At 34.2% G+C, this 21,079-nt stretch overlaps 3 protein-coding genes and 1 long non-coding RNA gene across 9 annotated transcripts; 1 reads left to right on the top strand and 3 right to left on the bottom strand.

The window, feature by feature from the left end:
* Nucleotides 1-5,029: 5,029 nt before the first annotated feature.
* LOC131003052 (uncharacterized) lies at nt 5,030-7,342 on the top strand. Its single transcript, XM_057929516.1, has 3 exons — nt 5,030-5,410; nt 6,162-6,517; nt 6,611-7,342. The coding sequence occupies exons 1-3, from the start codon at nt 5,392-5,394 to the stop codon at nt 7,199-7,201; spliced, it is 966 nt and encodes a 321-aa protein (XP_057785499.1). The 5' UTR covers nt 5,030-5,391; the 3' UTR covers nt 7,202-7,342.
* Nucleotides 7,343-7,689: 347 nt separating this feature from the next.
* LOC131003051 (uncharacterized) lies at nt 7,690-8,716 on the bottom strand. The gene is made up of 2 exons (XM_057929515.1): nt 8,339-8,716; nt 7,690-8,260 (listed from the first exon to the last, which is right to left on the bottom strand). The coding sequence occupies exons 1-2, from the start codon at nt 8,675-8,677 to the stop codon at nt 7,859-7,861; spliced, it is 741 nt and encodes a 246-aa protein (XP_057785498.1). The 5' UTR covers nt 8,678-8,716; the 3' UTR covers nt 7,690-7,858.
* Nucleotides 8,717-9,737: 1,021 nt separating this feature from the next.
* Nucleotides 9,738-13,439, bottom strand: LOC131003050 (uncharacterized). Of its 2 annotated transcripts, XM_057929513.1 has the most exons (6): nt 12,905-13,439; nt 12,465-12,486; nt 11,449-12,000; nt 11,130-11,355; nt 10,571-11,034; nt 9,738-10,276 (listed from the first exon to the last, which is right to left on the bottom strand). In XM_057929513.1, the coding sequence occupies exons 3-5, from the start codon at nt 11,977-11,979 to the stop codon at nt 10,571-10,573; spliced, it is 1,221 nt and encodes a 406-aa protein (XP_057785496.1). In that variant the 5' UTR covers nt 11,980-12,000; nt 12,465-12,486; nt 12,905-13,439; the 3' UTR covers nt 9,738-10,276. The 2 variants fall into 2 exon arrangements, with proteins under 2 accessions (XP_057785496.1, XP_057785497.1); XM_057929514.1 differs by lacking the exon at nt 12,465-12,486.
* Nucleotides 13,440-16,391: 2,952 nt separating this feature from the next.
* LOC131003049 (uncharacterized) lies at nt 16,392-20,496 on the bottom strand. Of its 5 annotated transcripts, none has more exons than XR_009094524.1 (3): nt 19,864-20,246; nt 17,803-19,562; nt 16,392-16,568 (listed from the first exon to the last, which is right to left on the bottom strand). It is a non-coding gene; the product is annotated as an uncharacterized LOC131003049 (long non-coding RNA). The 5 variants fall into 5 exon arrangements; XR_009094523.1 differs by having other exon boundaries at nt 16,392-16,564; XR_009094521.1 differs by lacking the exon at nt 16,392-16,568 and adding an exon at nt 16,934-17,300 and having other exon boundaries at nt 19,864-20,348.
* Between the last annotated feature and the right edge of the window lie 583 nt (nt 20,497-21,079).

Below are 21,079 nucleotides of genomic sequence, written 5' to 3'. Positions count from 1 at the left end.
ATAATTACCTCAATCAAATAATGACGATTTCTTAAAAAAAATAAAAAATACTCCGTCCACCCAACATAAATATATCCAATTTATTATTTTCGCTGATTCATTATATATATATTCATTTTATTTTTTTAATAAGTTTATAATAAAATAAAATCATTACCCCACTCACAATACACTTAATTATTATTTCCTTCGTCTCATAAAAATATACATAATTATTGGTAACATGAGTTTTAATAAATATTAGGTGAATGTGTTATTAGAAGCAATTCAGAAAAGAAAAGTGCATACTTTTGTGGGACATTTCAAAATTGAAATTAGTGTCATTCTTTAGGACGGAGTGAGTATTTCTTATTAGAATGCATTTACTTAGATTGTAAAATTTTCATTGAAAAATGATGGATAAGAAAAGATAGAGAAAATATTATATTTTTCTTCTTTTTTATCATATGTTTACTAGATGTGAGAAGATGAGAAAATGTTGAAAAATATATTCACACTCTTACCCTGAGATAATATTGTCCAATATTTGAGAGAGAATGAGTGAAAAAGAATTGTCCGAGAAAATATTCCACCATGTCAAAAGAAAATTTTCCATTATAATAAATATGTAAAAATGATGAAAAATAGGTAAAAATATATATTTTTTTCAATTAAAATAAACACATCGTTATTAGTAATATTTTTTATTTTAAGTAAGAGAAAGAAGTGGAATGGTCGGGATTCACTATTTACCTCATACTTTTCAAAGGGACATACATATTATATACTCCCTCCGTCCCACGAATCTTGACACGTTTTCCTTTTTGGGCCGTCCCACGAATCTTGACACGTTTCCTTTTTTGGTAATAATTATTACCTTCTCTCTCCTACTTTATCACCTTTATTACATTCTCTATCCTACTTTATCAATTTTATACTTTATTAATTACACACTTAAAACACTAATCTACAACTCCTTAATTCCCGTGCCGAACCCAAACGTGTCAAGACTCACGGGACGGAGGGAGTAGATGTGAGTAAAATTGAATCAAAATTGAATAATCAATTTGAATCGAACCGTTGAATTTTGGTTAATTCGATTGAGAAGTTCTCAATTGAACCAATTATAATCAATTTGATCACTAACTCACCACAAATCTCTTATGTTTTATGCATATTTTTCTTAATTTATCTATTTATTATTTTATTATATGAAAACATAGTTTGTGGCAAAATTGTAATTAAAGAATCAATCAAAGATATTTATAAAACTCAACAAATCTCATATCTCATATATTTTATCTCTCCTCTCTTTCATCATATGCATTCTTCAATTTTCTATTATCTCTCTCTCTCGTATTCTCTTTTTCATATTTTGATGATTTTTTTAAAAAATCAAATTTTATTTATAAAAAATATTCTATATATATCTTAAATTAAAGATGAATGCAAGATCTTTGATTTGGTATCAAATAATTATTCATCTCTTTTATTAGTATTCTAATAAATTCTAATATAATTTATTTTCCTACTTATCAATTGAAGCTTTTCTAATAAGATGGCATAGGTAATGAGCTAACTTAGAAAAAATTAATTTTATGCATGATTAGCTTATGCTTTAAAACTATATATCGTGACGTGAAAACTCTTTCCATCAAATAGATGAAAAATTAAAAATGATACTTTTCAAAACTATAAAATAAAATTAAGGATCTTTACTGAGTAATTGATGTAGATTATTTTATTTTTTAAGAAAAAATAATTTACATTTACTTATATTCTAACTATATTTAATATTTATCTTTTATTTATTTGATACATCATTTAATTTATTTATTTTTGATAAATTAACATGGTAAAATAAAGAAATTTAAAGGCTGCGCGGCTGCGCCACATGGGCTCGAATCTAAGACCTTCGGTTTTAGACATTAACTCCTAATCGCTTAACCGATACACACGCTACATCGTTTAATTTTGATGCAAAACTATGTTCGTCGTGCATCGCACGGACGAATGTACTACTAGTTTGCAAAAAAATCATACATGCTCACCACTCAACTCATAACAAAGTGAGATATCTTTTCCATTTACACCACGCACACTTAACATTTCTAAAGTTCGTACCATCAAAAGTATCGCATATTTTTATGAAACATATTGGGTATTAAAAAGTTCAGTTAATAAAAAAAATCAAAGAAATCGAAATTTGAAGTTTAGTTCAATTTGATCTGTGGAAAGCGAAGTTGCTAGGTTTGGTTGGCTATTTTAATAACTTTAGTTAGTTTGGTTTTAATACTTCCATTCGGTTTTCGATCCAACCTATCAAATGCCTACTAGCAATAATAAGTGTTAACATTATAGATGTAGCCAAAGAAATCGAGGTTGAAACTTATAAAGCCATCCTCATAAAATTATAACAAAACTAGCTAATTTTGAATGAAAAAGACAAATTTATCTATTTGATCTTGACATAAAGTAATTTTGTATTAAAAGAAATTTGATTATCTCTTTTCATGTCATTTTCGGCGGACATTCATAGAGAATTTTTTTTCTTTTTTTTAATTTTCATTTATAAACAAAGGTTCACATGCTCTTGAGTACATAGCATTATACACGAATAATACCAAATGCATTTTTATGCCACAAATACAATTTTTTGGTTGATTTATTGTTACTAAAATGCATAATGTAATTTTTTATTGTATGAATAATACATTTCTTTTTAGTTACAGTAAGACGCGAAATTCATAGGTCACATGTTATTGAGAAAATGACATTATTCGCTGAACTGTACTCAAATGCATTTTTATGTCTCAACCATAGTTTTTTAGTTGTGTTGTTGCTAATAGAATGCATAATTTAATATTTCAGATCAATTATTGTATGAATGATACATTTATTTTTAGTTTCGGTATCACACGAAATTCTTAGGTCGCATGTCTTCGAGTTCACGATATTGACACAGAACTGTACACGATTGCATATCTGTGCATCAAACTATGTTTTTTTATTATTATTTTGTTGTCTCTATAATGCGTAATTTGATATTTTCATATAGAAATTATACACGACTAGTATTATCAGTGCACGATTCAATACACAACCAGAATTTCGGCGACTTTATTCTTTTGTACACAGTTATATACATTGTTAGAGTTATTTTAACTCTAATAGTTTATTTATTCATTTTATGAATTAATACTTTAGTTTTATCTTATTTTTAAAGAGAATTAATATTTATATGGAGTTTCGAATTCCACAAGTATGAACGGGAAGAGATTAAACTCAATCACGACATAGTCAAAGGAAGAGAAAATCGGCTGTCAAAGTTAAAGAATAAGAAAGAAGACTTGGTCTTCTTCTTTTTTGGATAAATTACACAAGTAAATAAAGAAATTTAATGACCGTACCACGGTGGAATCGAACCCAGGACCTCAGACTTTGGACATTAACCACCTACCGCTAGGCCAACACACGTACACAAAATCCTTAACCAACACCTAAACTTTGGCTCCAAGTTTAACCTAGAAGCCACATCCATATTCCTTGTTCCCAACCACGTTTTTCTTGCCCATCAAGCATATATTGGATCTATAAATATAGGCAAAGCTCACTGCATTCGATACCAGTTCATTCAAGCAAAATACAAGTGCAGGAGGTCGAAGCTATTATTCAAACATCTTACACGACATCTAGTTCAAAAACACACCTTGAGTGGAGACTCGTATGTCGAATATTCCTTGAGTGAGAAACTCGTTTGTTGGCTAGTCAGTAGGCTTGAATGTTCGATATTTATAAATTAGCTTTATTAAAGTCTAGTTGTTGCTAGCATAGTCGATAGGTTTAGAAGATATTTCTTTTCTTATCAATTCCACTCAATTAGAGGGATTCTATTGAGTGATTCATGTATCTTCATTGTAAAAGGAAATTTTAAAGTGAACGTACACTGCAATTAATGAACATTGCGCTATAAAAACAATCCATTGTGCGTGCATTTCATTTCCGCTGCATTTTTGCTTTTCTATAGATTGTTGAGTGAATTGTTTGATCATATATGGGTTTGCAAAAGCAACAACTTTCAATCACGATTCTGTACGTGATTAGGATTTTGGTGACATTATTTTTTTGTACACGGATATATATACACATACATTTTTTGTACCTGATTTTACTTTCAGTACAATTAATAGTGTTATGTGTATCTTTTGCAACAATGTGTCGAACACCTGTGAAAGGAGAAAATTAGATGTATCATTGAAAGATTGTCAAGCGCAAGTTGCCAAATATGCTCGCACTGCAAAGGTGTATGATACAATAGACGTGTAAATGTAGAAAGTTCTTTCGTGGACGGAGTATATAATTATGAAAGTGAATATATATATATATATATATATATATATATATATATATATATGAGGAATGTTATGCTACATACCTTATGTGAGCATGTGAGCACCACTCACGTTTAGCCATCGTTAGCATTATCCTTTTTGTTTTAAACATTTATTTTTATTCTAATACTTCATAAATTGTTATTAGGATCATTAATTTTATAAATAACATAAAAATCAAAGTCCGATTTGTTCATATTCCCTTTAACTTCAAATAATTAATAAAAAGAACAAATTAGACTTTGATTTCTATGTTATTTATAAAATTAATGATCCTAATAATAATTTATAAAGTATTAGAATAAAAATAAATGTCTAAAACAAAAAAGTTGTTGAAATCTTTTAGCACGAATTTTAATTAAAAGTTGTTGAATATATTGATAAGGGATAAATAGTCTTATATTAATTGTAACGAGTATAAGTTATAAGAGTAAAATTATTTATATATGTGTGAAATAGTATCCAAAAATAAAAAATACTCCCTCCGTCCCATTGATTTTGTCCCGTATTCCTTTTTTGTTTGTCCCATTGATCTTGTCCCATTTCTATAAATAACATTCATACTTTATCACTTTATCACTTTCTCTCTCCTACTTTATCTATACACTTAAGGGCTGGTTTGGTTCTCGGTTAAGTATTAACATGGATAATAATTAACCAGATAATTAGTGTGGATAACTGCATATTATTAATATGGGTTGGTTGTTTGGTATTGTAGCTAATTAATCCTAATCTTTGTTTGGTATTCATATTACTAGGTCATATAAACTTAAGAATGGACATAATTGTCCCTTTACATATTTTAAAATTCCCAGCGTACCCTCATCCATTGCACATCACCAATTAACACACCCACGTCCAAAACCCTTTTTTCGGAGCAAACTTTAGCCCGCCAAAGAAACCCTTACGCAGAATAGGAACAGTCTCTCTCCATTGAAGCAGCCGCAAGGTCGTCGCGCAGCAGAAGAAGCAACACCGCGGTCCATTGAAGCAACAATAGGGTGGTCCTACAGCTGCGAAAATGAGCCAAGCAACTCAAGGTTTTTCATGCTTCTTACTTCTCCCATCCCTTTACGTGAATCATAGGTGTTTTATGTAATGATATGTTTCGGCCATTGGAATAGATCTGCATTTCTATGAGAAAATGAGTTATATAAATTATGTTTTATCATGTCATGTTCAAACCTTTTTTATATCATCTTTATATATATTTTTTGTATCATCTTTTGTTGTGGATTTTCACGTGTACAGATTATTGGCAAAAAGTCGTGTGTTTCGATTTTGTTTATATCTTTTTGTTGTATGATGTTTCTTTCAACTCCCAACTGCTACTTGGGTTACTTACAATCCAATCCAATGTATTAGTTAGTCATGTGTATTTTCTTTCAATATTTTCATGATTCCATGGATTCTTTAGTTTTTAACATTTTGATTTTTCGCTATTTGTCATGCTCAACGGATATGATCCTGAATGGATCTGATCCTGAATCAATAAGAAGTTATATTATTTCTTCCAAAAAATGACATGTATTTTTTTATCTTTCCTTCCTTTAAGACTGCCTCTTCATCTGCAATTCTTTTCATTCCCATGCTTTGGACTTAGGTATTATTGGGAAACAAAGATTGATAAGTAAAGTAGTAACTGCTCATTTTATATGAGATTATTTTGCGGTGATGTCTATTCCATATATGCGTTGTTCTGATAATTTCATACGAGATTATTTTGCATACAGTCTATTTCATAATCATTCACACGTTATGCACGTAATTTGACAGTTGCTTGTGGTTTAGGTAGCACAGGAACTACACGTTCCGGCCGTGTCAACAAGACGGACCAAAAGCGCCGCAGTTGGTCTGTTAGGGAAGAAGAAGTTCTAATCGTTGCATTGAAAGAGCTCGTCGCACTTGGATGGAAATCTGACAACGGGTTCCGAGCCGGCTATTTGAGTAAGTTAGAGGAGGCTATGAAGAAGGAATTTCCGACCACCGACTTGAAGGGAATGCCTCATATAAACTCGAAGGTAACAACGTGGAAAAAGACTTACTCTTCGCTGTGGAACATTCTCAAAACTAGTGGAGTTGGCTTCAATGTTAACGGGAAGCACATGATTGATTGCGATGACGAGCAATGGGAGAACTTTGTGAGGGTAAGTTCATTTATCAATATACATAGACGTCCATATTTTGTGATTGTTTTATCATTTTCTTTGCCGCTCATTTTCTTTGCCGCTGTCAACTAGGCCGATGACAGTGTGCGCAACTTCCGATATAAAAGCTGGCCTTATGTAGAAGACTGGAAGCTTGTATTCGGAAAAGATAGAGCTACAGGCGATGAGGCGGAGGATGTCATGGAGGCGGCTTTTACGATGTATCGGAAGTTAGATATCAACCAATCGCTTGATGATGGTGAATACCACGTCTCACTTGAAGATATATTGGAGACCGGCGAAACGGGTGACAATGTAAGCCAAACCCAAGCGCGGGAAGAGACTGTAACAGCTGAAAAGGAAGCTCCAACATCCAGCAAAAAGCGGCGCCGTAGTGTCGGTTTCGATGACAGGTTTTTCGAGGCTCTAACAACTATTGGTCGTGGTACGGAAACTAGACTTGATACAATATCAAGTCGGATGGGTTACGACTACGATGTATCAAAGGCAAGGAAGGAAGTTTTTGCACAGTTGAGTGGTATTCCGGGGCTGTCAAAGACCGAGAAGTTTGACATCTGTAATATGCTTGCTAAGGAGGTGGAGCTTCTGGATGTGTTTTCGAGTCTCCCGGAAGACTCGAAAGAAGACTACGTGCTGCACTTACTTGCTTTGAAACATAAGTAAGTCAGCGGCGTATGGGAATGATTTAATTGTCTCTTTTGTGCGAGTAAACATCGCAGACTTCATTTGATATTTATTCCAAGGAATAGCTTGACAATTGTTTCATCTTTCAAACTGTTTTGTTGGATATTATTTGTTGGATCTTTTGCTGTTCTTGGTATGTTGTTTTATGGATGATTGAATTCCATTTTTATGGTTTTAATTCCATTTTCATGATCTATTCTTCATGTTGTCGTAGCTGTTATTTTTTACGTGGTTTATGCCTGGGGTTCTAATTTTTTTAAGACTATCATTCATCTTGTAAGTTAAGCTTCAAAGTTTTGAGGTGGCGCGAGTTATATAGTTGCAAGTAACTCCCATTGATCAACATTGTTTAGTCCAGATGATATCTTGCAAGGTAAGCTTCTTGCCAAAGAAAAAAGAAAACATAACTTCTGATAGATTCAACTCTTGTGCGTTGAAAAAATCATCGAGGCTCTTTGGAATGGGAAAAAAATGAACTTCAATAGAACAAAGCAATGAGCCTACAAGCTCTGGTGATTGCAACAGATTTTGAAAATGTTAAAAAACCAACTTAAACAAAGACAACCTTCAAGCGATGGAACTAACTCATTGGAAAAAAACAAACAGCAAACTTCAAGAATGTTAGCGGAAAATGCTCTATTTGAATGGCGAAGAAGAGGCGCACGAACTCGCGCAATAGCCGGCATCGGGATCACGGCCATCTTTCTTCTTCACGGGAATAGCATTTGGCCGGCAAAATTTATTTTTCAGAGACTTCCATGGGACCGTCACTTTGCCTTTCAATAGATTTGGAACCGAAGGCGCGACGCTAGAACATGCATCATCCACGAAGAGCTTTCTAGACACCGGTGGTTTTGGTATAGGCGATGTTACCTCGTCGTCACTAGAGTCACATCGTTTCTTAACGGTCGACGAGTCTTCAATGACGATGACGGTGTGGGAAAGCTCTCGCTTCACGTCGTGAATGCCAAAGAGGTTGCACATTTGTAGAAATTCGGGCTCGCCTTCATGGTAATAGGCTCGGAAGAAGGCATTTTCCTATGGAAAAAACAATCAAATGAATGTTCATTTCAAAACCAGAAATTAACTACTAAATAATCTCAACGATAAATAAACCTTAAATAGTCGTTGCCACACTTCATCGGTGGCGTGAATCACGTTTGTTTGTTGATCGAGCTGGGTTTCTTTCAGCTTGCACAGATGCTTAAAGCATATGTAGCGTTCGTGAAGGAATTCAACTCGCTCCTCGACTTCATTGAGCGACATACCCGCTTGTAGTTGCGAGTTTAGCGCCAACATCGCATGAATTAGCGCGTGAGTCGAAAGATGTGGTGGGGATGGGCGACATTCTTCGATCTTATCTATAAGACACGAGAGGAGCAATTTGTCTTTGGTCGAATCCCACTTCAATGGATAGAGGTACAAAGCTTGGGAGCCTTTGGTAGGGAATGACATCTTTGCGGGATAGAACAAAGAGTTTTGGAATGCAGATGTTTGCTGTTTGTGGCGTGAAGGGAGAAGAAATGTTTGGTTATTAAATAGTTTAAATTTTAATTAATTTAGGCTAAATTAATTAAGGTTGTTGGGAGTTAGTTGTTATTAGGTGTCCTCTGCAAGGTTAGAGGTTATGTTTTGTGAAAAACCATGCTATTGTTCCCCATCCACCAGAAATGAAATTAATAACATATTGGCTACTTACAAAAAATTGAGAACAATAAAAATTCAAAATTTTATATATTTATGTCGACAAATTTCATAAAAAAAAAAAAACAAAGGCAATCACTATATATATATATACACGTACTTATACATATATCCATATATATATATATATATATATATATTTATATATATATACACGTACTTATTTATATATATATAAATTGCATATATATACACGTACTTATATATATATATACTTATATATATTTATCTATTTATATATATTAAATTAGGGTCAGCATTTTGATTTACATTTATTTAATATATGTAAAATATTTCTAAATATAGCTATGAAAAATTACAAATTTGCAACGAGCATAAAGTACTTGTTTGCGAGCTTTGTTCATGCAGCATAAAGTACTTGTTTGTGAGCTTCTCAACTGTGATCTGATATAATATTTTTGTCTGATAATCAATGGTCAATGCACAAGTGTTTTACTTATATCTCTCTGCTTCACAAGTAGATGATACTGTTTTGATCTCATAATCAACGTTGAATGAACAAGCACAGTTTCTGTTACTTAGCCAAATCCTTTCACTTAATTTCATCATTCACATAGGCAGATCAGATGCTTACTACATTTTGATGACTGAATAATATGTTCTTGCAACAGCAGAACTTCTCGTCTAGATGAAGACAAAGAGCCAGACAGAAGCTCCAATCAGCCCCTCATTACATGCATATACAGACTATACAGCCAGACAGAAGCTCCAATCACAACATGAACACGAAGTTTCTTATAACGACAAGTAGTAGAAGGAATAAATTTGAAATCATAATTGCAATAAAAACATGAAAATGGCAGTTTGCCATACAGTATAATATCCTGCAAACAGTTACTCTAGATAAGTCGAATCCCAAATGAAAGAAATAAAACTTGAAATTGTTTGGACGATGCAACGAAGTACCAAATCACATACCCTCACATGAGTTTACCCATAACAATACCTAGGATTAGAACAAATATTGTGAGACCAAGCACGGCACAAATGAACTCCAAATAGCTACGGGGTAATGTCAATCCGCTTCCATGTAGACCCATATTGGTGACAACATTTGGTGATGCAGGCTGAGATATAGGTGTAGCAGTAGTTGGTTGGCTGAAAACTATACTTCGAGAAGAGCCGGCAGTGGAAGTCACATTTCGTCGGCCTATCCGATGGTACTCGTCATACCAATAAAAGCCCTTCCAATGGTTCTTACCCGTAGGACATTTGTAGTAAAATCGACCGGGATTCTCTGATGTATAGCCCGCGCACTTGAGCTCCATGTTTCCATTGCCGCAGCTACATTGAGGGGTGCGTGTTGATACTTTCGAAGCAGCGTCCATCCTACAAAGTAGAGGGAATAAGAGTACGTGTTATATACATTTCCATGAAAAGAAGCTACTATTAATACTTACAAGTCAGCAGCAACAAACAAGATAGCAGCAACAATTATCAAAAAACATGAAAATATTGAGAATAACAACTACAATGTTATTTACTAATCAATGAAAAGAAGCTACTAATAAGCATAACAAGACAGCAGCGCCAACCAATACAGCAGCAGTAAACAATACAACAGCAACAATCATTTTAAAACATGAAAACATTGAACTAGTAATCACATTTTTAGCCACACACCTAATTATTATTCAGATACTGCGACCACATAGCTTCGGCCAAGGCATTCCTCGCCGCATTCCATTCGGGGGAACACTGAACGACGTCAATGAATTCATCATGTGTTGCATCTATGGCCAACCCGTTGTCTTGAGGCATATTGTCTAGTTGCTGTTCTATGGGGTCGATCGGCATCTCCATCCGAACAAAATTATTGAGTAAGAATGCTGCCATTATGAGTCTATTTTGCACCCGAATAGGGTAAAATGATGGAGACCTAAGAATACCCCACCTCATCTTCAATATGCCGAAGGCTCGCTCTATCGCGTTTCTCGCCTTACTATGCCTCAGGTTAAATAGCTCTTCTTTATTTTGTGGTCGTGCATTATTCGGACCCCACTCTTTTAAATGGTATCTAACACCCTTGAAAGGCGTTAGAAAACCATCACTATTCGCGTAACCGTTGTCACACAAATAGTAGTTCCCTATAAAAGAATCAATGAAGTTAAAATAGCAATCAATATTCATGTAATTAATTAAGCACATATAGGTGTTGAATATATTAAATAATAGCTTATACCCTTTGGGACCCTAAGGCCATGAGGTCTATTAATTGCATCTCGTAGGATTCGAGAGTCCGCAGCCGATCCTTCCCAACCGGTTAGTACGTAACTGAAATTCAGATTACGATCACAAACACCTAGAACATTTGTTGATATTTGCCCCTTTCTTGTCCGATACCGAGGTTTATCCTCGTTACCGACCATGACACTGATATAAGTGCCGTCTAATGCCCCTAAACAGCCCTATATACACAAGTCACAAGTAGAATTAGTTAAATACGTCAAGAACATTCAATTTAAGGGGCTCTAGTGAATATCTTGATATATTATGTATACCTTAAACCACCTCCACCGTGGGTCACTACAATCTGCTGGAACAGCTTCGGGTTTGGCTAGGAATAAATCATGTACCCTAATAACTGCTCCTAAGACCGCATGTACATAATGCGAGATCGTTTGACCGGATCTCCAAAAGTCGAATCTGACTACTTTGTTCTTTTTATGATGTGCTAGAACTGAAAGGAACATTGCTACTTGTTCCTCAACTGTAACAAACTGACCATTAACCAAACCCCCCCGTTCTCGTAAAATCACGCAAAGCCTAGCAAAAGTCCTACGATCCATACGAAGGTTGGAAATACAGTCCACATCATGTACACCTACTAAACGACGTAAGTGTTTTTCTTGGTCAGGCATCTTACTTATTATCTCGTACTTTAAGGCTCCATCACCTCGCTTTCTTTTCCTTAACCTATACTTAGCATAGAATGCAAATAACAGAGCCACTTGGATGACATGATCACGCAAAATTTCTTGTAACAAGACGAATCGCATGTCACGCACACGACTACTTTCCCTCCCTGACATTTCAGTACACACGTGCGGAGTCTAGCAAAAAGTGAAGAATCATAGATTTAGACATCAAATTTGAATTAATTAACCGTGTCTAAAAGTCAAAATTAAACAGCATACCCAAACTTCAATATTTAACTCCCTCAACAACAAGTATAATCAACAAAACCAGCATGCGCAATATAAAGAGAAAGATTAATAATGCATATGAAAACAGTAGGATATCAACCAAAATATTTGAATAGTTGAACATCAACTAGAATGGCAGCATGCCCCATATCATAATATATAACTTCATCAACAAGAATGGTAGCATTAACCATAGGTCGATTTATAAATTATAATGGCAGCAAGACCAATATTAGTGTAGGTGTCGAATCAACCTAGATAAAAACAACGAACTACTACCAAATTATTTGTGCCTATTGAACACGAATGAGAATGATAACAAGCCCAAAAATCACACATATTGACATTGGCAAGAATGCGCTGGTACTAACCTTTGGTAGCCTGCTCTTCGTTCTGTTTGTGTCCCGTTTTGTATGTATATGCGTTCAGAAAATAATGTGCATTTCAAATTAATGAACGAAATAAATAAATGCCAATATATGGAATTCAATAATATGCTAGCGTAATTGTTGCTCGTTAAATTGGTATTCTAAAAAAAATATATAAAATTTTCAGTTCGTCGCAACGAAGAGGCAAACAAAGAACCAATTTATTGAAATTCGCAGGTGTTGAAATCAAACAATCAGTAGAATAGTTTCGAACCCTAGATGATGAAATTCCAGTCGACATATTCCACATATTCTAAAAATGACGATTGACATAATGAAATCGGTAGTTGATTTTTTCGATTTTCAAATGAACAACACCCAAAACAACACTCCACAGATCGACGAACAATCGAGCATAGCTGGAAGATGAAAGTGGTTCTTACCGATCTTTACACTGCTGATGACGCCTTTCAGATTTTCTTGCTCAGTTCTTGATCTGAGAACAGCTGGAAGATGGTGCCGCCGAAATGCCCAAATCCTAGTTTATACCCTTTGAAATTGTATGGAGCAATTGGCCGCGTTCGAGATGGAAGTGGATGACTTTGAATCTGAAATCTGAATATTGTGAGAGAGGGAATTTGATGGCTTTGATCAGTTTATTAGCAAATCGAATCTGAAATTATTTCCACCATAGGTTCGAAACAGAAGGAATGGAGAAAGAGCGGCGAAGGGAAGAAAGGGAGCTAGGGTTGAAATCCACTCATCGGAAGTCGTGCGAGGGTAGTGAAAAATATTGCCATAATCTGCATTGATTACCATAATCGGAGGGGGTTGGAGGTATTAGGAATACAGCGTAATACTGAAATTTAGCTACGGGCCTTGCTTTATCTCAGGGCCGTCCACAATGTTTTAATAGAATACCAAACTCCTGTCTAATCCGGATAAAAATAACTTATATGCTGTATAACCCCCAACCAAACCAGCCCTAACACTACTAATATCCTTCTTAATAATGTGCCAAAACCAAATGGGACAAGCCCAAATGGGACGGAGGGAGTAATATATTTAATTAAAAAATGAAATAAATGTATAATTTTGGGAACATGGCATATATATAAAGAAGTATAAATAGGTCTCAAAAAAAAAGAAAGGAAATTTGTATTCCACAAGACATTATTGTGCAGGAAGCATCTTTTTAAAAGTAGAAAAGTCCAACCATGCGTTTACAAATAGCTGGATTTTCCTTCCCCAACTTTTACGCCCACTACTCGGAAAATTTAATTTCATTGTATTGGCTGTTTCTTCCCATCCCATATTGAATGTTTTATTTTTATGTGAAAACTAAAAAAAAGGACTTGAATCAACAAATATAATTAGCTAAAAGTTGATGATATTGGATTATTTTAAGGAAATATTTATAACTTAATTATTATGAATTTGAGATCAAAATTCATATATCCTTCTTTCTCAAGCTCATAGTTCTAAATATATCAAACTTCTAGGAAAAAGTATACAAGGATTTTTATCCCACATGAATTGTCTAATAGGACTTTTTTTCAAGATCATTTTTCTAGAATAAAAGTGAAGTAAAAGTCAATCTAAAAGAGGGCTTTTTTTCAAGAACATTTTACCCTGCAATTCTTAAATTTCAAGGATTGTACGCAAAGGCGCGTAATAGCATTCAAATATCTAATAAATAAATGTTGCTAAACTTTAACTTGAGATTTCTTGTTGAATTTTGTTATCAAACACAAAGTTGGAGTTTTAGAGCACCCACATCAATCGACTCATCCGCCTGACTAGAGTCGATTTGATGGATGAGTCGGACTCTTCCATTATTTTGTGCACGTGTGTCCAATACACGCGCCATTTTTAAAAATAAAATAAAATAAGCATTGGCTCATAAGTGGTCTCATCAGTGAATGAGCCTCCAACTGACTCGATAGATGTGAATGCTCTTAGATTTATTGAAGAGCAATAGTTGACAAAAATATCTCTGCACAGTACAGCCTTTCATTTTTATTTTGCTTTTATTAAATTAAATTGATTAATAAATTTTAATTATGAATTATTGTCTTAATTATGGATTACTAGATTTTACCCAAAAATAATTACTACTCTTTTCATCCACGATATTGTTTTCACTTTATGGACAACACGTATTTTAAGAAAGTGGTAGATAATAGTCGATAATAGTAGGTATTGTTATGAATGGAGTTTGAGTCACACTATTATTGTAAGTGAAAATTGTGAATTCTACTGTTATAAATAAAATCTAAAATGATATTAGGAATGAATCAAAATGACAAAAATAAAAACAATATTGCGAAGGAGGGAGCATGTGATAATAAGTTGCTAAAGTCTGCACGACTTTTAGGCCTGAGCATAACGGAAGAGAAACAAACACAAGAGAAAAGAATTAAAATTGGAGGCAGCTGCTTGGAAACACGACTCAGTATTTAAGTCAATATTTTTAACCTAATTCGCCATCATCAATGTTGATTTGATGTTTCAGAAGACTAATTCTAGGTGTGTACCTAGTCAACTATTCCCATTAAATAACGAAGAAAAAAATATTTAAACTTGTAAGTAAAGTAAAGGATATTTGTCATAAAATACACGAACTTTCAGTAAATTTTGATTTCTCGTAACATTTAAAATTTGAAAAAATAATTACACCGCCTTTCAATTTTTTTCTGATTTTTTCCACGAGTATGAAATACTCCCAAATAGAAGTTGATTTTAGGACTTTTGACTTAGATTTTTTGATACCTAAGCGTGAAGAATAATAAATATGGCATAATAAAGCCGATGAATCAACTTTGGTATCAACAAATTTAAGTCAAAAACCCTAAAATCAACTTCTATTTGAGGTATTTTATAATGATGGAAAAAAATCAGAAAAAATCGAAAGGTGGTGTATTTTTTTTTTAATTTTAAAGGTCATGAGAAAAATCAGAATTTGCTGAAAGTTCGTGTATTTTACGGCAAATATTCCTATAGTAAAATCGTTTAGCAAGCGGTCACTAGTTTAAAAGTATCCACATTAGTTGAATCAATAATTGACTCATTCGTGTGTGTGTGTTGGCCAAGCGGTAAGGGGTTAATGTCTAAGGCCAAAGGTCTTGGGTTCGAGTCCCTTGTGGCACGGCCATTTAATTTCTTTATCTAATATTATAAATTTATCAAAAAAAAAAAATTGACTCATTCATGCTGAGACTATTTATGAGTCAAGTACAGTATTAGATTGGCTCATTATATTGATTCATATTAATTAATTTTTATTTTTTAAATTAAATAACACAAATTTAAACAAGATAACATGCATGCTTTTTTAAACGACGTCATCCCGCATCGGCCATGCTATTTGTGTTGCTAAGTATACATAAAATAACAAATTAAAATACATATTCTACAGTAAAATAAGCTTACAAAATGCAATTTAAAATAAAAACTAAGAGCTTATGTATTCTCAGTGGAGTATGTATGAATTTGCTGTAAAAATATATGAATTCAACCTAGGGAATTCGATCATAGGATTGTGAATTCGTCCAATTCATACAAAATAATGAATTGATTGTAGATCATCATGATCTAAGGGCTAAAATTGATTTCTAATTTATATTTTAAAATAGATTTTAATTTTAACTCATCCGTATGACAATAATTTAAATTGATTTTCAATTCTCGTATTTCCTGTTACAGTAGATTTAAATTGATTTAAAATATTCATCTATGGCTGTCTGTGACAATAAATCTTTTGTGATGTAAACACATCCTTTAAAGCTTCGGTTGAACCCAAAATATTTCCAACTCATAACATCCGTGTCTGAATTCCTTTCTAGATTTTTTCTTCAGTTCAAGCATACGTTTGTTGCTCATTTGGACGACTAAGATATAACTTCATATAAGTTGTATAAGTTCATAATATTTTTGTTAATAATTTGAACAAATGGAATTGATCTTTTGTGTTATTCTGAATACATAAGGACATTGTACATATACTTCACGGCGAAAATAGAATACAAATAAATATCCATCCTGCACAGCTACAGGAAAGAGCCCTTTCTCCTTGTGTTGACCTCCTTAAACCGGTATTTTCTCTGTCTTTGCACAATCAAACATGTATACACAATTCATAAGCGTGTTGTGTTTCAATATTATACATACAATACAATTCATAAATGCAAATTGTGTTTTAATATTAATACATAGCTACAATAAGAATAGGATCTACAGGAAATTATCTGAGTGATTCAAAAAATTATATTTATCTGAGTGACACGTAAGCAATGGGATCCAGGCGGACTCGAACCGCCGCCCTCTCAACGCGTGGAAGCAATTGAGCGCTCACCCTTTCGAGCTTATGGATCCATCCAACTCACACAACATTTTTATTAATATTTATAAATTTTACTTGAGCCCACAGATGATTCAAATTATATTATGACTGATCCCCCAGGATAAAAGAGTGTTTCCAAATAGTATGAAGTCGAAATTAATTTTAAAAATAGGCCAAACAAACAAACTACGATGTTTTTCATGAATTAGCCGCTGTATCTTGAACCACACGACCATTCTAACTAAGGTAATTTACTTCTTAAAACACTAATATAAACTTGATTTAAAACTTTCATGAATTAGCCGCTGTATCTTGAACCACACGACCATTCTAACTAAGGTAATTTACTTCTTAAAACACTAATATAAACTTGATTTAAAACTCTACTTTTGAGTGTATGTCGGCACAAAGACCGAACATAAACATAGAGCATTATTGTCATGATCTACACCTCAAAAAGCATGCATGTCACGTAGGAGTGAAAACCTGACCACACCCTACAAAATAAAAACCATATTTAGACCAACCGATCAAATTGGAAATAAAGTTCAAAACATAATAAAAATATCAGAAGCACGTCACGATGACCTGCGCACATGAATTGATCTACAGTTGAACTGGAAAAATAAATCAATACAAACCTATATACTATATTTTGTAAGCCACAGATCCCTCCCACCAAGTTTATTCGAAACAATGCTTCCAATATCACGCACAACATCGAAACCTCCTTCGACTAAAATTAAAACTAGAGCAAGATACCATCATAATTTAAGTAAATGGTGCTATAAAAAACAATGCACGAGAAATCAAGATTTCTGAGATACATAATAGACTAGCACAAAGCAAGCATAAACAGAACCCAACAACAAAGACTAACAGAATACCGCAGCCTTAATAAATTTATTAATCAACCCGGAAATAAGCAAAATATTACCCCGCTAAGTTATTGTACTTCCAACATAAAAAGATAAACAACTGAAGTTCCTTGCATCTTACTTGAAAATTATCTTCAAGTACATTTGGAGACCGACCAAGTATATGCATAAACAGCATCACTGAGAACAATCGCCAATATCCATTCATTCGCATGAAATAAGAAGTCCATCACATAAGGCTCCAAAGCAGCGGCAGTAGCAACAGCAATAGATAACAAAAAACCCCAGAAACAGCAGCAGCAGCAAGACCAGCACCAGCAGTCATCACATCGTTGTACACAAGCAGCCTCACAACAGTCAGCTACAAGTATCACAGGTCGTAACATAAATACGCCAAGGAAGTACTCCACCCGAAGATTGCTCCAAATCCGATGAGCAACCAACCGAATACTGAATAGCTGATCTATTACAACCATGCTATAGCTTTAAACTATACTACACAAAGACACAGTCCCTTCAACCATACAGATGGCCAATAATAAACCAGAATACATCATTAATAATCTAAAGCAATAGCTAGACCCCCCTCAACAGAGGGAAAACTAGCAAAACAGATATAGCATGTGTTGTACAAAGTGACAAGTGATAAGTATACCAAAACAACTAAATATATTTGAACAAATGCATCGTATTCCCAGATGTTGATTTTGTGAGTTCTACTGAAAAATGATTGCAATGATGTAGGATTTACAGTTCTCTAGTATTTTCAAGAAACCATATCACTTATCTTTAGACGAGTAATATTATCTTCATGTTTATATTTGGATAATAGCAATTATGAAACTCTAGTATATCCCATTGACATTGAGATGATAAATGTAAATTTCCAATTAAGCACAAGGAAAGTTTAGATGTTTTAAGCTACGAATGCAAAATTTATTTCATTTGTTTTGTGCTTCCCAACAAAAAGCAAGTCAAAATAATTTACACAATGATATTTAATTAGAAACTTTTTTAGGGCAATAATAAAAAGATTGGATAAAAACAGGCTTAAGATAAACGCTATTTCGGGAACCGACAACAATTGTAGTTAGAAAAATTGAGCTAGTAAATCAAGAAATTATTGGATAACAGATTCTGATCAAAACAGTTAGTTGCAAGTTAAGAATATAATGATTATAAAGTGAACTAAATATTGAGAAAGTGCAAATTGGTACCTCTGTTGTAGTGGATGCTGTGAAGAAGATTGAAGCCTCAATATTGCTTGATTCCCAAAGTTCGTTCATTGCTTTGACCTTGAATAGGTTGTGTATAATATTAAACAGCACACAACCCATTCAAGACAAAACAAATATGGCATGATTGAATTGCTGGAATTGAACGTTGTATGCGTGCATAGTAGGTAGAAGAGACAAAAGGAGAGAGGGGAGAGGGAAAGAGAAAGAATAGAACGAGAGGACACCACACACAGGGGGAGAAGCCGGGCAATGCCCCGTACCATCTCCCCTCAAAACCAAAAAATGATAATTTTTATTAAAAGGGCGACCTGCCATGCGAGCGCACCCATCATGGCAAAGGTCATGCAGACAACTAAATCTCACCTCACTCCGCTCACTCATTTTTCCATTTTTTTTACAGTCTGTTATTCTCAACAATTCGTCGAGTCTACACAGACAACAAGAATGCATGAAATAACACAACATAAAACAATTCACTTCCCTTAAAACCACTTGGTCGGTCCACCGGTGCCTCGTAGATAAAACTCGCGACGAAAGCCATACCGGTCAGCATCCACCTTCAAATGATCGTGTCTTCTGAAGATGCCTTCGCGTTTCCAGATCCACGAAATTGATGTTTCCAATCCATCACGCAAAACCGAATCTGCATAACAGGTAAATAATTAGCGATGAAAAAGAAATATAAAACTAATTTGTTGATGAAAAATCAAATCAAAAACCAGCTCAACAGCACAGCAAATCATCAATTCAAAACAATAATTAGCGATGAAAAAGAAATATAAAACTAATTTGTTGATGAAAAATCAAATCAAAAACCAGCTCAACAGCACAGCAAATCACCAATTCAAAACAAACCTTCAGAAAAATAATTAAAACAAGCAACGCCAACGAATAACGGCCAACCAAATCAAATATGAACACACACGAAAGCAGATTCAAGTTACCTTCACCGATTCGATCTATCCGCCCAACAAAGCTGCAGATCTACCCAAACCTCGGCGTTTCACAGCCTCAGATCTACCCAAACCAGGCGACCGACACATCAACAGGCGGAAAATCGAAGGCATAACAAAACAGGGAAAATCCATATTCAAAACGTAGATCGCCTCACGATCTAAACGAATCTGACGGAAAAAACAAGAAGAGGACAAATCCGGCGTGAAGAAAGAGAAGACAAGCCTGCAGATCTAGGCGGCTACAGAAATGAATGGAAGACTGGCTGTGATGAAATGAAAAGATAAAAGAGTGTATTTATTGAGGGGGGTTGATGATCCAACGGCTGAGAATGAGTGCGAGGGAGATATTTCCAACGGCTGGATAAGGCTAAACGGCGTCGTAATGTTGACTTGTGAATCGTATGTAAAGTTTTGGTGGAATGATCGGACGGCTGTGATTGGATCTTGAAAAGGGGAAGGTTCTGGATGGTGTGTGTTTGACGGCAAAACGAAAATGAGGGACAGTTATGCAACGTGTTTCAGCTGGCCACGTTGGGAGTATTTTAGAATTTCTGTGTTCAGTCCTTCAGCTTTTGTAAAATTGTGGTATGGCCTCAAAGCAGCGTGGATTGATTCTGTTCTGTGTAATTAGAATCGGTCCCCCCCAAAAAAGGGAACACGTCGGTTAAAGTTGGTCGGTTTGTAGACGTCGAGGTTATCATCAACCCGAATTCATCGGCCTAAATTAGATGCATTTTTAAGTGGAAATTGACTGGTCACAGTATATTTATAATTTAAAAAAATATATATAAAAATGTCAAAATTAATTTATATTAATTTAAATGTATTTGAAACTATATAATACTCCCTCCGTCCCAAAATAAGTTCCTCTTTGGGGACGGCACGGGTTTTAAGAAAAAGTGGTAAAATGTATTGATAGTGGAGAAAAATATGTTATAATTAGTATTGAGAGTGGTGAAAAAGTGAAAAGTAAGAATAAATAAAGTATTATTAGTGGTGGGGTAGTTGTCCAAAAATGGAAAGAACGAAAGATGAACTTATTTGGGGGACGTCCCAAAAAGGAAAAAGATGAACTTATTTCAGGGACGGAGGGAGTATTAAATTTAATGAGTATCATATAGTAATAAATAAATTTATAGATTATAAAGAAAATAATTTAAGTCAATCTCATTTTGAGCAAATAATACTAAACCATCAATATCAA

Source organism: Salvia miltiorrhiza, unplaced genomic scaffold (genome assembly GCF_028751815.1).
Source record: "Salvia miltiorrhiza cultivar Shanhuang (shh) unplaced genomic scaffold, IMPLAD_Smil_shh fragScaff_scaffold_61, whole genome shotgun sequence".
NCBI classification, from domain to species: domain Eukaryota; kingdom Viridiplantae; phylum Streptophyta; class Magnoliopsida; order Lamiales; family Lamiaceae; genus Salvia; species Salvia miltiorrhiza.
This window is presented reverse-complemented; position numbering and strand designations above follow the sequence as displayed.

What these genes read in the sequence shown, in the direction of transcription:
- LOC131003052 (XM_057929516.1), top strand. An exon ending in AATGGGAGAACTTTGTGAGG is followed by an intron (nt 6,518 to 6,610) that starts GTAAGTTCATTT and finishes GCTGTCAACTAG; the next exon opens with GCCGATGACAGTGTGCGCAA.
- LOC131003050 (XM_057929513.1), bottom strand. Translation starts at nt 11,979, where the DNA reads ATGTCAGGGAGGGAAAGTAGTCGTGTGCGTGACATGCGATTCGTCTTG. An exon ending in CACGGTGGAGGTGGTTTAAG is followed by an intron (nt 11,356 to 11,448) that starts GTATACATAATA and finishes TTGTGTATATAG; the next exon opens with GGCTGTTTAGGGGCATTAGA. An exon ending in TGGCCTTAGGGTCCCAAAGG is followed by an intron (nt 11,035 to 11,129) that starts GTATAAGCTATT and finishes ATTCTTTTATAG; the next exon opens with GGAACTACTATTTGTGTGAC.
- LOC131003051 (XM_057929515.1), bottom strand. Translation starts at nt 8,677, where the DNA reads ATGTCATTCCCTACCAAAGGCTCCCAAGCTTTGTACCTCTATCCATTG. An exon ending in TGTGGCAACGACTATTTAAG is followed by an intron (nt 8,261 to 8,338) that starts GTTTATTTATCG and finishes TTTTTTCCATAG; the next exon opens with GAAAATGCCTTCTTCCGAGC.